The 13,161-nt window shown below is 40.5% G+C and overlaps 1 protein-coding gene across 10 annotated transcripts in view; it reads left to right on the top strand.

Moving 5' to 3' along the window:
* Positions 1-13,161, top strand: part of ablim2 (actin binding LIM protein family, member 2) — a 145,017-nt gene that overhangs the window by 116,838 nt on the left and 15,018 nt on the right. For 8 of the 10 annotated variants that reach the window (XM_041779471.1, XM_041779470.1, XM_041779473.1 and 5 more), the window contains 2 exons: positions 4,055-4,162; positions 7,875-7,928. In XM_041779471.1, coding sequence (XP_041635405.1) covers positions 4,055-4,162; positions 7,875-7,928 — 162 coding nt within the window. The remainder of the gene's footprint in view (positions 1-4,054; positions 4,163-7,874; positions 7,929-13,161) is intronic. The other 2 variants (XM_041779474.1, XM_041779479.1) reach the window with 1 other exon arrangement.

Here is a 13,161-nt window from a genome sequence, read left to right as displayed (position 1 = left end):
ACTGTTTTCAGATCTGCACAAATGTAATATATTGGACCTTTTTAAAATGGATTTCCCTTATGACGACATGCAGTCTGACAAATGCATCTGCTTTGCAAGGTTAGCACCATGTCAGACTATGTTGCAAAAATCGTGCCAGGTGTGATGTCAAGATGTACATGGTTGACGTGTGGTCAGGGTGTCAAACTAGTAGGACCAGGTGAGAAAAATTCTTTACATGCTGGTCTCACTGAATTGGATTGTGGGATGCCTTGGACTCAAGAGGTCATAATCAGGCCTGACAGTTGATGTTAAGCGGTGACAATTCAGAGGGGCCGAATAAAGTCCGAGCCGGTCTTAAACCACGTCTGTTGCTACCACCTCTTTCTCCTCAAATGGTGTTGATTGGTCCAGTCGTACTTTGACCAGAAACAGGTGAATCACCTCATTGGATAGCATCATGGACTGGATGTTGAGTACTTTTACAGTTCACAAACATGGAAAAACAGCTTCAAGCATGATTTAATAAAACTATATGTAGGAGGGATATGTGTCCAACAGAAATACTCCTGGATACTGCCTAACTTGCACTGTTTGGGCGCTAGACCCTGGTTTGTCTGATGGTAGTCTAGCATCGAAACGTTGCCAGTAAATCCAAAGCTTGTTCCAAAGGGACTACGAGAATCAATGTTTCGACTTTCCTAGAACCTCAACCAAGTCCATTTGCTCAAGTAAAGCTTTTGGATGACCCTTACCTGGATGGGTGAGAACCTATGTGGATATGCTAAAAAAGCAAAGTGGAATCTCCACTATGAAAGTATTATTTCAAAGAGAAGATCTGTGGTTTCACGGAAAAGTTAAATCACTGTGTGTGCATTCAGAGATGATTTTAAAAACCACCTAAGATTGTCCTCATGTCTGTGGTCACCCACGTTTTTTAGATCCATAAAGTTTTAAAATCGTCTAGTGTGTAGCCAGCCTTATCCAACTCCCTCCCTTTGCTTCATCTTATATCCCCATCCCATCACTGCCCTCCTTCAGGCCTCAAACAGGACCCCCTACCTGACCCCAAACCTAGGACCTCCCTGCATCTCAGTTTACCTCCTCCTAACGGTAAACACTGGTAGCCTTTCTCTTCTCTGTGTTCCCCCTCCCCTCAGTGGAATGGTTAGCAGGTTTTGTGATGTTGTTGTCCGGTATCGTGGTGTCATTTCATGGGGTGCATCAAGGTATGGTCTTAGGACCACTCAGAGTTCCCACCCTGCTTGCTTTGTTTACTTGTGTTTGTGGACGTGGTTGTTGTTGTTGTGCATGGTTCAACTTGAATATGACCTGAGTGAAATATTTGACATGATCTTCCAGAGTAACTTTGATGGTTTCATTTATGTGCTTGTATTTTCAGATTGTGGTCTTAGTGTTTGCCTGCCAAAACCCTGTTGTTTTTTCCTGAATGATCCCTTGTTTATTCTAACATGTCCAACTTTATTCCTTGGTTCTGATATGCTTGATGTGAATCTGTTGGGCAAGATTGGATGACTGATATGCATTGCAAAACTCTTTTAATCCAGGCCAATGGTCCAGTTGAGACAACACTGTAAATGGTAAACATATTAGCAACCAAAATAATAAAGGTTTCTTGATTTATAAAGCCCTGATAGATTACGGTAGCAAATAGGAGTACCAGGGGAATTCACAAGACAGAGCCAATGGTAGCCAGGGCCAACAATGGCCCCCAGGAACCCCCAATCCTCAAAACTGTGACCTAACACTGGTCTGTTTGCCTTGTTAGCCATTTACTATAGCCAATCAATACGCATAACCCACAAAAACTGGTTTTACTAACCTTATTATCTAATTAGCTGATAAAAATCATTTTGGTAATCCTAACTGACCTAAAACAGGAAAACTTTTGTCTGATTTAATGTCAGACAGTGAGAGAAAATAAAGGTGATGTATCTTTTATACAGTAGATATAAACTTCTGGTTTCAACTGTAAAGGTGGCTCCACCAGCCGTATTTATTTCTGTATGTGTAAGTTAGGGCACCCCTGCCTTAAGAGATACCTAGGTGTTTACCTGCAAATCAAATCAGAAGGGATTCAGACCTTTGTTTCAACTAACCAGGATAACTGTTCAGACTTGACCCCCCCCCATAAAGTTATAACATACAGGAAAAGTGTGCAAGGCAGTCTTATTGTTTATTTAACAAAAAGATAAGAAAGAGAACTTTAGCTTTGACACAGAAAATTTTGTACGATTTTGTACGATACAGTACCTTGGCAATAGAAACAGTTTTTTTTCCAGCATGTGCTTGCTTGGACCATGTCTGATTAAAAGGAGGAGAAAAACAGCAGGGGATTCCACTCGAACATCACGAACACGCAATCCAGGGTATTTTGGTGGTTTTTCCATGACAGGGTGGAGAGAGGTTCAGAGTGGAGCTCTCCTCGCTGCAGAAGATGAAAGAAAGGACGGGGAGCTGAGGAATGAAATGGCCTGAGTGACGAGCTGTAATTTAGGGTCTGTTTGCCAGTGGCAGTGGCAAGAAACAGAGCGCACTGCTGCTCCTTTTTAGGCCCTATCTGCTCCTAACACACCGTGAAAGAGGGCTGTTTGTTTTCATGAAAGAGGCTCACTCTTAATGAGCTATCAGGTTTCTGGAGAGAGTTTACTGAGACTTTTTTATCTCTCTAAGGCTGGCTACACAATAGATGATTTAATCAATTTTTAAAACGTGGGATAACACAGTCATAAGGACAGCTTTAACCAGTAACATTTCTACCAGAGCACATGGATATAAGCAATGAGCGTCCTCAATTGGTTGGTGGTGCTCAACCTTAGATGTAGGGTTAGAAGCTAGACCACTGGAGGTGGCCTTATCATTCATCATAAATATCAAACATATTTTAGGATTTGAGATTGAGGAGGCTCTGACTCAATCTGGACCAGTAAAATAATCCCTTTAGGATTATTTGGACAAATGATTAGTTTTCGGTCGCTAGTTACCTGGAGGTTATGTCTGCTCACCCCATGTCCAAAGGCTGAAGTCTTCAAAATGGGCAGCCTTGGTTCAAATCGAGGGTCTTTGGCTCCTTTCCCACACAATTCCTCACTCTGTCTCCCAAGACTCCAACTCTATTCATTTTCTGAATTAGGCATAAAAGTTCCAAAGAAAATCTTGTTTGCAACAAGCCTTGAACCAGGCTACCTCCTGTCATTGTCAGGGGCAAATCAGGCCTTAAATAATTCAGTGTAGCCGGCTGAATCTCTACCAGATGGAACCAAAACCATATTTTCTGTCTTGTTATTTGTGTCGTTGGTTTTCTGTTCAGAACTGGATCCACCTTTCGTGTGATGTTGAATCTTTCCACATGAATTATAACACATCTCCTCCCTAAAGTCTGCCGTCACCTCCTCCTCCGTTAGCTCCAGATGTCATTGAGGAGGATCTGCCCTACATGTAGAGCTGCACTAACAGTACTACGGTGTTTGTGTGTTCATGGGCATGTTTGTGTAGGAGATCACTCAAAACAGTACTAACAGATCTGCTGCGTTTGTCAGTGATCTCATCCTCTTACATCCAGATCTCTGCCCATGGTTCCCCTCTGTCTGAGGAGGAGAGGAGTGTGGGTTCAATCAGCTAACGCTCTCTCATTCAGACTCTAAATCCCTGGCTGATTCTTCCTCAAAGCTCTGGATGTAGAGTGTTTATTACTGTTGGCTTCATGGGTGTCAGTGACTCCATCACCCAGTCTGACTGTGATGTAATACTACAGGGTTGGATGGGATTAGAGGGGCGCACACATGGGATGGGATTCATCTTTTTCATAGTGTTACAGAGGGTTATCAGTCTAACAAAGGCATTTCATCCATTTTCAGGTTGATGTAATTACAGGGAATGGCTGGGTTATGGAGTCATCAGTATCACTAGAAGAATCCCCGCTTCCTTTAGCACTAAATCAACATGACTAACCTAATGCTGCCTTTTTGCTTTTTCCCCCAAATCCTCTGTTTTACCCCAAAAACCCTTCCCCTTTCCCTTCCTGCTGCCTGCTGACTCCTGCTCCCAAATGAAGGTAGTGAAAGTGGTCGGAGTACCCCAAGCTTATCCACCTATTCTGATGGCAAATCCCCCTCCTCTACTTCTACATACGTGGCTGCTCCCCGGCACTTCCACATACCAGGTAGGCTACGCCCGCACTGCTTGGCCTGCAACTTAAGCTCTTTTGTCTTTACCCGTCCTTCAGAGAAGGCTGACAGGAGTTACACAGAGACGAAAAACAATATAAACAATCCAGGAATCAGCGGTGATTATTTGAATTGATCTGTGGTTAATAATTTTGTTGGGCATCTCTGAGCTTTATTTTTATTTTCAATTGTCTTAAACTCTTTTTTTCAGGTTTAAGGATACTTTCAGCAGTGTTTTTGTCCTATCTATTCAGGGTCTCACAACATTTGTATCCATACCAAACTGTTACAGTTAGGATGTCACTGTGGCTGATGCAGTCACATGACAAATATCATTCATCTGAGAGGAGAAAAAAAGGCAATTATACACGGCAGTATCCTCACTCCAGTGATGAAGCTCTTAACTGTTTACTATTAAACAGCAAAGGAATATGCAACAAGACACAAAAAGAAGCATATGTTGGAGCTAGTAGAGTCCAGAACTTCATTAGACAAAGGGGCAGATCCACTAAAGGATAAGGCAGCTTTTTGCACATTATTTAGCTCCAAAAATAGCAAAAATAAATGCAAACTGCTAAACTTAGCATGTAGCTCCCTACTCCTCATTTACATATATGGAAATGAGTAGTAGGGGGAGGGGCATCTTAAAATCTGACATGCAAATCAGCCTCATTACCAATAGCAACTAATCCACAAAGACCAGTGCTAACTGCAGTAGGCACTAGAAGTGATGCAGTTAACACCAAATGAAAGCAGGTATTAAAATCTGTGCTACTGCTCTTTCTCCCTCTCCTTTCTTCTCTTTCCACCTCAGTCAGTCGTTACTGTGTATCCTAAAATAAACTTAACGAAAGGAAGAAACTAATTTTTATTTTATTTTTATTTATTTAAAAAAACAACAACATTAAAATAGAAAATGAGCTGAAGTATTTGTGGAGCAGTGATGAGTTTGAGATGTCATTTATTTTGTAATCACTTTATAATCAGTGGCAATTCTCTAGTGGAGTAGTTAAAAAAGAGGAGCAATTTGTAGTTGCAATTCTCGCACTTAACTCTGCGCTATTATCGCGGAGCAAAAAATCTTAGTGGATCTGCCCCATAATGCGGTGAACTTTGATTCATTGTGTTTTTTAATTGAAAACATTTTGTATAAATAAGAAGAAATTACTCAGATGTGCCAATAAACAGAAGTGAACCAAAGAACCAGATGTCAAACAGCTTATCCCAGCTGTTTTTGAAAATAAATTACAAAAGCTAGAGTAACAGATAACATTCAAAGGCTATGCAGGCGTACACAGTAAAGGATCCTGGTCTCAAATGTGTATTCAAACACCCAAGCCTTGTTACAGCATCCTATCATGGATGTACAGCTAGTCCCTGATGTTTCACTGCTGTACATAAGCTGAACCAACTGTCACAGGGAGTTCTTAACAACAATAAATGAGACAACTTGAACTACTGTCAGTTCAAGATAAACAAGTGAAACCTTGACATATGGAACCCAAACTTTTGGATGTTTTTGTCCTGTTGTACCTAAGTTGAACTGAACTGTGACCCCCAAAACCAACCCTACAAATACTGAACTCTGTGAACCGTTACACCCACTTACAGCCACTTATGCAATCTTTCTAACCAGACTCTTTCCAACCAATGATTTGTTTTTGATTAGAAGATTTAGACAATTTGAATTGCTTCCTCAGAATAAAAACATTAGATTAATTGTGCAAGGTTTTTGAATGGGACTTTTTTTCTACCAGATTATGGATCCCAAAAACCCATCCAACAAAATGGACCTGCTATGTAAAGGTCTTAAGGGTGAATGGTAACTCAGCTTTTTAAACTGTGGTGCAGAAATATTTGACAAATATTGCAGAATTATGGGAGACTTTTCCTTACTTTTAACCAATTCCCTGTTGATGGGAAATGTACACAGTAAAGTTGGCAGTGTTAAAGTAGCACTTAAGCCGCATTCCCATCCCTTTTTTTGATTGTATATGGTTTGGTATGGTTCGATACACTAAACCCCAAAATAGTTTGCACAGCTTCCACAGACAACCACGCCCTCACTTGGTGGGACTGTCAGGGCTATGAATCTGACGTCACATGCCATATTGGGTTGAATTTTTCACAATTCTCTTAAAGGGGACATATTATGCAAAAATCCCTTTTTCAGGCTTTTCTAACAAAAATATGTGCCCCTGGCCTGTCCACAATCCCCTCAAGTACCAGAAAAATCCATCCCCCCCCCCCCCCCCACCTTTCAGAACAAGCCATTCTCAAATTTTCTCCTGATGATGTCATGTGGGGAGTTAGCCCCGCCCCCCAGGTTTGGTTGGTCCTCCCTGCTTGGAGAAAAGGTCTAAGAGGAGGATCAGGAGAGCCACATCCATTTCCTCAGATGGACAGAGTCAGACAGTTCATTAACATTTAAAGCCACAGACACAGAAACGGCTCATTCTGAGCAGGGCTGAAACAGAGAGGGTTTTAGACATGGAAAAATCCAATATTTGAGTGTTTTTTTGTCAGCAACAAACTTCACAGGCATGTTTTGGGACCTCTGGGTCCAATATAAACTTGTCTTAAAAGGGTAAAATATGTCCCCTTTAAATCATTCATTGGTAACCACAGTCATATTAGGGGTGAATCTTTGCATCAGTTCAGCACTGTCTAATATTGGCCAAAATGGTCCTGATCCTCTGAATCAGAATATCCCTAATTCACATCCGTGCTTCTTGCAAGTGTCCCACTGTATTTACTGAACATTTTCTGTATAGCAGTTCCTCTTATGTATTTCAATTGTATATTCTGTTTGTTTATTTCTCTAGGACTGTTTTTGGCACCGTCTCTATTGTATGCTAAATGTTATCATCACTTTGAATGAAATTTACAGCTCATTTTTAACCAGAGTTGATGTTAAACAGTCTACTTTTCAATACTGTCTGTCTCTCGTCAAAGACAATCTGTTTTATCCCACATATTGTTCTCATCGACGATTACCCTGTCAGTCATTCAGAGGAAAAAGAACTTCATGGTGGAAACAATTAAGTGGAAAAAAGCCAACAATTATCCACTTAATGGCTTTCAGAGTCATTGTCCCTATTGCTTTTAAATGAGTATTGTTTCAGATGCTGCCAGGCACTGAAACAAGCCAGAGGAGTAACCCAGATGTGTTGTTTTGTTGTTGTTGAGTCATGTTTCTGCTGTGGTTTTATGTGCAACAGTTGTTACTAAGCTCTTCTATTTGGGGCCCATCTGAGTGTAAGATGGACTAAATAACACTTAGGGTAAAACTTCTTTATCTAGCTGTACCAGATTTCTATTAACTTGAACGTCTTTATTCTGGGTCTAACTTTATAGAGACCATGTTTGAGTTATGTTTTTCTCCAATTAAATTCTCCTGCATCAAATAACTTCCGATTCTCATTCAACACTCAGATAATTTGGTATTTTTGAAAGATGTTGCATGAATAATTAAAGTGTTGTTTTCTTCTGATGTGCCGAATAAACAATGACAAATGTTTTGAGTAAAATCAAGCTCTACTGCGCCCTGCCTCCCCTCTTTTTGCTTCTTCAAAATTATCTCATCCCTCAATAACTGCTAACTCATGCTACTTTTTCTCCATTCTCTCTTTCTTTCTCTCCCTCCCTCCCTCCCTCCCATGTTGGCTTCGTCCATTTTGTTTCCTCTGCGTCTGTTCCCATCTTCAGAGACTATGGTCAAAGATAATATCTATAGAAAACCCCCCATCTACAAACAGCATGGTACAGTCTACTTCCTCTTTAACACTTCCTTCTCTGGTCTGGTCTCTGCACGATGTGTTGCATGTCGCCTGTCAGTCATATCGTCACCCCAATTCTCCCCTGTTTTCCTCTGAGAATGTCAAGTCCATGGATCTACATGCATAAGATGAGGATAACCGCAAAGTTAAGCGTTTATATGTCAAAACGAAGGGAAAAAACTACAACCCAACATTTGACGTAGCTCCAAGACCAACTTTCCTTTTCTGCGGTAAATGATATGCAACAGGAAGATATCTACTAAAAGATGCTTGATTTGGTTGGAATTTAAGGGCGTTTTCACACCTGTCGTTTAGGTACATTTGTCAAGTTAGTGCAGTTTGTTTGCGCTGGTATGAAAGCCACAAATCAAACCCTTATTCAGACCAAACAACTGTACTGAGATTATACTAGAATTTCAGAAATCGGAATCTTTTTTCATCAACTAAAAAATGTTTACCATGGGCTCTTTCTAATCATTATTGTTAAAAACCACAGGCAGACCTGGTAGGTCTATTCTGAAACATTTTTAGGGGATGCGTAGGTCATTTTTCTGAATTAGCTGCACATTCTACTGAACTGTCTTGATACGCACATTGCAACTCATTTTCAAACTGCACTTTTTACTTGCAAAAGTGCTTCCCTGTTTGTCTGCTATGGCCCCTTTAGACTTTAGAGGTAATTTGCAATCAATAAACACCACAAAGATAAAGATCTGATGAAGTGGTGCTACTCTGTTAAACACTGCCTGACCTCAAGAACTCATTAGTGCCTCAGAGACGTCAACACTAAGTATGTATGAAAAGATCCATCTGACTTTTACACCGCTTTTCCCGTGCAGGGTTGTGGAGGCTGGAGTCGAGGCTGAAGTCCACCTTAGACTGGTTGCCAGTCAATTTAAGGGCTGACATATAGAAACAGAAAACCAGGCACGCTCACACTTATGGTCAATTTAGAGTCACTACTTAACCTAACAATGTTTTCTGTTTACCAAATATATGGGCCAGATGTGGTGGATCTGACACCATGTAGCTCCTAGTGCACCTCCTCTGTGTTCTGTATTCTTCGTACGGGATGGAAATAATGGTTCGGCACGTCGATCAAAGGTTTGTAGGTGTAAAGCAGAAAGCCTTCCATGGTAAGGATGGGGGTCTCCACCTCCTTAGTGTCAGACTTTGGGGCACTCTTGGTGTCCAGGGCACCATGAGATTTCTCAAACTTCACCAAATTTTCCAACCATGCGTAGATTGTACTCATTACGGCATCCATGTCTAGAGCAGTGATTACATCATTCTGCCTAAATCCATCTCCACCAACTTCAATCTAATCGTGGGGCTTGAGAGAGTCACCCTAATGGACCACACAACAGTTGAGCAGGTTTTTGGCCAGACTGTTGGTGAGGGTGGTTCTCCATCCGTTGGTTATGCCACTGATGCCGATGATGTATGTCATGATTTCAGAGCTCGTTAGAAAGTTCACCAAGAGTTCAAAATGCAAACAAAACCAGTCAGGAATCGGAATGATCAGAGAAGGTTGCAGCAGGAAATATCAACAACTTCTTTCATGGCACTGAGTCTTTGGTGGTGAAAGGAGGCCAGAGTACCCGGTTAGAACCATGCATGCACAAGCTCTGCACAGAACGGTCTTGACTGGTAACCAGGAACCCTTTTTTGCTATGATGCAACAGCACTAACCCTTGCACAACTGCACAGCCCCCATATAAAAAGATGAATATTTATAATGGAAATGCAGGTGACTTTGCAGATGCCTGTCCCTGACTTGCGCATTTTCTAGCTATAATAAGGTTGTGACTCTTGTGAGGCAGACTCACAGCTCATTGTCATCTTCCACCTGACACCTGTTGTCCTTAACGGAGGAGTGATTTCAGTCAAACCAGAACTCCGTAAGGAGAAAAGCAGTTAAAAAGTGGCGCCAATCTGGCAACAACACAGAATTAGATCAATGAATTGAAGTAGTCTTGAACAAACTGGTCCATGATTCAGACCAGAGCAAACAAACTATTCCTAAGGTATAAAAGCATTTAAAAATAGCCATCTTTCTGGGAACAAATTTAACAAGAATGCAGAATTGTAGAAAAACACCCATTTTTATCTCAAAATAAAGTTTTCTCTGATGTTGTCCTTAAAGGTCATTATATGAAATGGTTGCTACTAAAAGATCCAGCTTCAAGAGGTTTGTGCTGCTGCAGTTTTTAGCAGAAGTGCTGTTAACAAGAATCTTTAAAAAAGCATAGAGCCCATAATCTTAGTGCAGCCCAAACACACCTTTCCCCTGATTACAAAGCCCAGTCCGACACTGCAACACATTGATCTTAAAATGTTGGAATTGGGGGGCTCGGGTGGTGATTCTTCTCATCCTGTTTATGCATGTGTGCACTCATCTCACCAGCTCATTTGTTGTTTTAGTGTCCAAACTGTGACTGTGTTTTTCACTGTGAATGGTTGGCTACATGATTCACCTTGTTTGATCGTTTTAACGGTGTTTATCGCTGTATCAATCACTGTGTCTCTCCCCTCACTGATGTTTGTGTGTCTTATTTATGGTGTACACTTCTCACTGTAGTTGTCTCCTCTTATTTGGGTCACTCAGAGCACACTGTTCATAGGACTCCGAGGAGCTTTTATCACCTCTATCACACAGAAATATTCCTCTTTATCAAATATGACGACTAAATCAGCTGCATACGGCATGGTGCTACAGATTTATGAGCCTGCTGTCAGGGTCTTGATTGTGTGCATTCAAGCAGATGTGAGGTCACTCATAAGTCTTTTTCTGGGCCAGTAAAGGAAAGAAAATCCACTTTGTTCCAAGTAAAGACTGCTACTAATGATTTAACCTTGAGATTTGTAAGGTGACATCATCTATGACTGGACCACACAGACTTTCAGGACATTTAGTCTGTCGGTCCAGTTTTATGATTCATCCAATAAGAATCTGCACAAAGTTTGTGCGGATGTTCAACCTTTTCATCCTGGTAGAAAGCTGTGTAAAATTTAAATATAACAGAATGCAATGATCTGCAAATCTCATAGAGCCATATTTTATTCACAGTAGAACATAAACAACATATCCTCAATGTAAAATTATCAAAAGATTCAGAGAACTTGGAGAAATCACTGTGAGCAATGGGTGCTCATGATCCTTTGGCCCTCAGATGGCCCTTCATTGAAAACTCCATACTGGAAATCACTGCATGGGTTCAGGAACCCTTCCAGAAATCACTGTCTGTCAACACAGTTGGCCGTGTCATCCACAAATGTAATTTAAAGCATAATCATGCAAAGAAGTAGCCATATGTGAACAGGATCCAGAAGCGCCACTGTCTTCTCTGGACCAAAGCTCATTTCAATGGACTTAGAAAAAATGGAAAACTGTTCTGTGGTCAGATGAATCAAATTCCTTTTAGAAACTAGAGACGCCATGTCATTCAGACTAAAAGGAAGAGGGACCATCCAGCTCGTTGTCCCAGCACATTCTAAAGCATCTTTGATGGTATGGGGTTGCATTAGTGCCTACAGTGTGGGCAGCCTATGCACCTGGAAAGGCTCTATCAATGCTGAAAAGTAGAGAGAGGTTTCAGAGCAACATATGCTCCCATCCAGATAGGCCTCGACTATTTCAGCAGGACGATACTAAACCAAATACCACGTCCATCACAACAGCATAGCTTCACAATGGAAGACTCCAGGTGAGGAACTGACCTGCAAAAAAATATAATTAAATTGAGCAAAGAAGTCCAGGACTGTTGAGCAGCTAGAATCCTCTCTCTGACAAGAATGGGACAACATCCCTCTCCCAAAACTCCAGCAACTGGTCTCCCTACTTCCTGGACATTTTGATTGTTAAAAGAAGAGGGGATTCTATACAGTTTATTTATTTATTTGTTTGTTTATTTGTAAAGGGACCACGTACAATTAAAAACATAAATGTTTCCATTTGATGCATTGTACCAGAGTTAGCTTAAAGCTGATTTACATCTGCAGTCCCTTGGCGGGTCACAATTAAAACATCAGTTATGAAACATTACAAAGAAATTGAAATAACACATTAGCTCAAAGCTGCAGAACTGTAGATCACCCACACAGGTACAAACACATTCACACAATCATATTTAAAATGATGTTATAAAATCAGTGGTTACAAGGTTGAGTGTCTTTCAGTAGATTTCTGAGTCTGTTCTTGAAGCTTCTGATAGAATCAGAGTTCTTAATGCTGTCAGGGAGAGCGATCCACTGAGTCGTGACTTTCACAGAGAAAGCTGACTGGCCAAAATTAGTGCGACAGAAAGGCACAGAACAATCTCTAATTGAAGATATTCTGGTGGATTTTATGGACTGCTCAGGATGAAAATTAATAAAGTGACGTAGTGGGAGAGGAGCCAAGCCATTTAAAATCATAAACATAAGACACGAATTAGAGAACAGTTTAAAATTCTGAAAGCTGAGCAGATTATGATAGAATCCTGCAGTGATGATATTGCATAGATTTTTTTATCTAGAATTTTTAAGGTTTGTTTATACCAGTGTTAATTCTGGCAGCTATCTGTAATTTTAGTTTTAGTTTTAGTCTTTAAATGAAATGCATTTTAGTCACATTTTAGTCATTTCAACCTTTTTCAGTTTTTGTCTAGTTTTAGTCAACGAAAACTCAAAACATGTTGGTCTAGTTTTATTCCATAAAAAGTCCTCACATTTTAGTCTTGACTTTTAGTCCAAGCATTTATTTTCTTGTCTAAATTTGGAACCAAATCATGGTCGTGTCTTCTGTGCACTCTGCTAAACCTGGGGTCCCTGCTTTTTACAGCTGAGAGGTAGAAGAGATACAGGTGCATTGCATTTTGACAGATTTACCCACAGTGGAGAAATATCGCAGATTTTGAATTTTAGTCGATGAAAACTAAATTACATTTTAGTCTAGTTTTAGTCATCACAGATCTATTTTGTTAGTTTTAGTCTAGTTTTTGCCATGGAAAAATGGCTGTCGAATAGTTTTAGTCATAGTTTTAGTCGACAAAATTAACACTGTTTTATACAGAGATTCCAGTGGTTTAATGGCTGTTTCTCCAGCTTGTCCCCAACATGTCATGCAAAATGACAAATGAGAAAGGATCATAGTGGTGGTAAATATGGCCCCGTCCCTACTTTTTTGAGATGTGTTGCTGCCATCAAATTCAACATAAGCTAGTACTTTTTCATGA

This window comes from Cheilinus undulatus, linkage group 22 (assembly GCF_018320785.1).
Source record: "Cheilinus undulatus linkage group 22, ASM1832078v1, whole genome shotgun sequence".
In the NCBI taxonomy this organism is placed as follows: Eukaryota; Metazoa; Chordata; class Actinopteri; order Labriformes; family Labridae; genus Cheilinus; species Cheilinus undulatus.
This window is presented reverse-complemented; position numbering and strand designations above follow the sequence as displayed.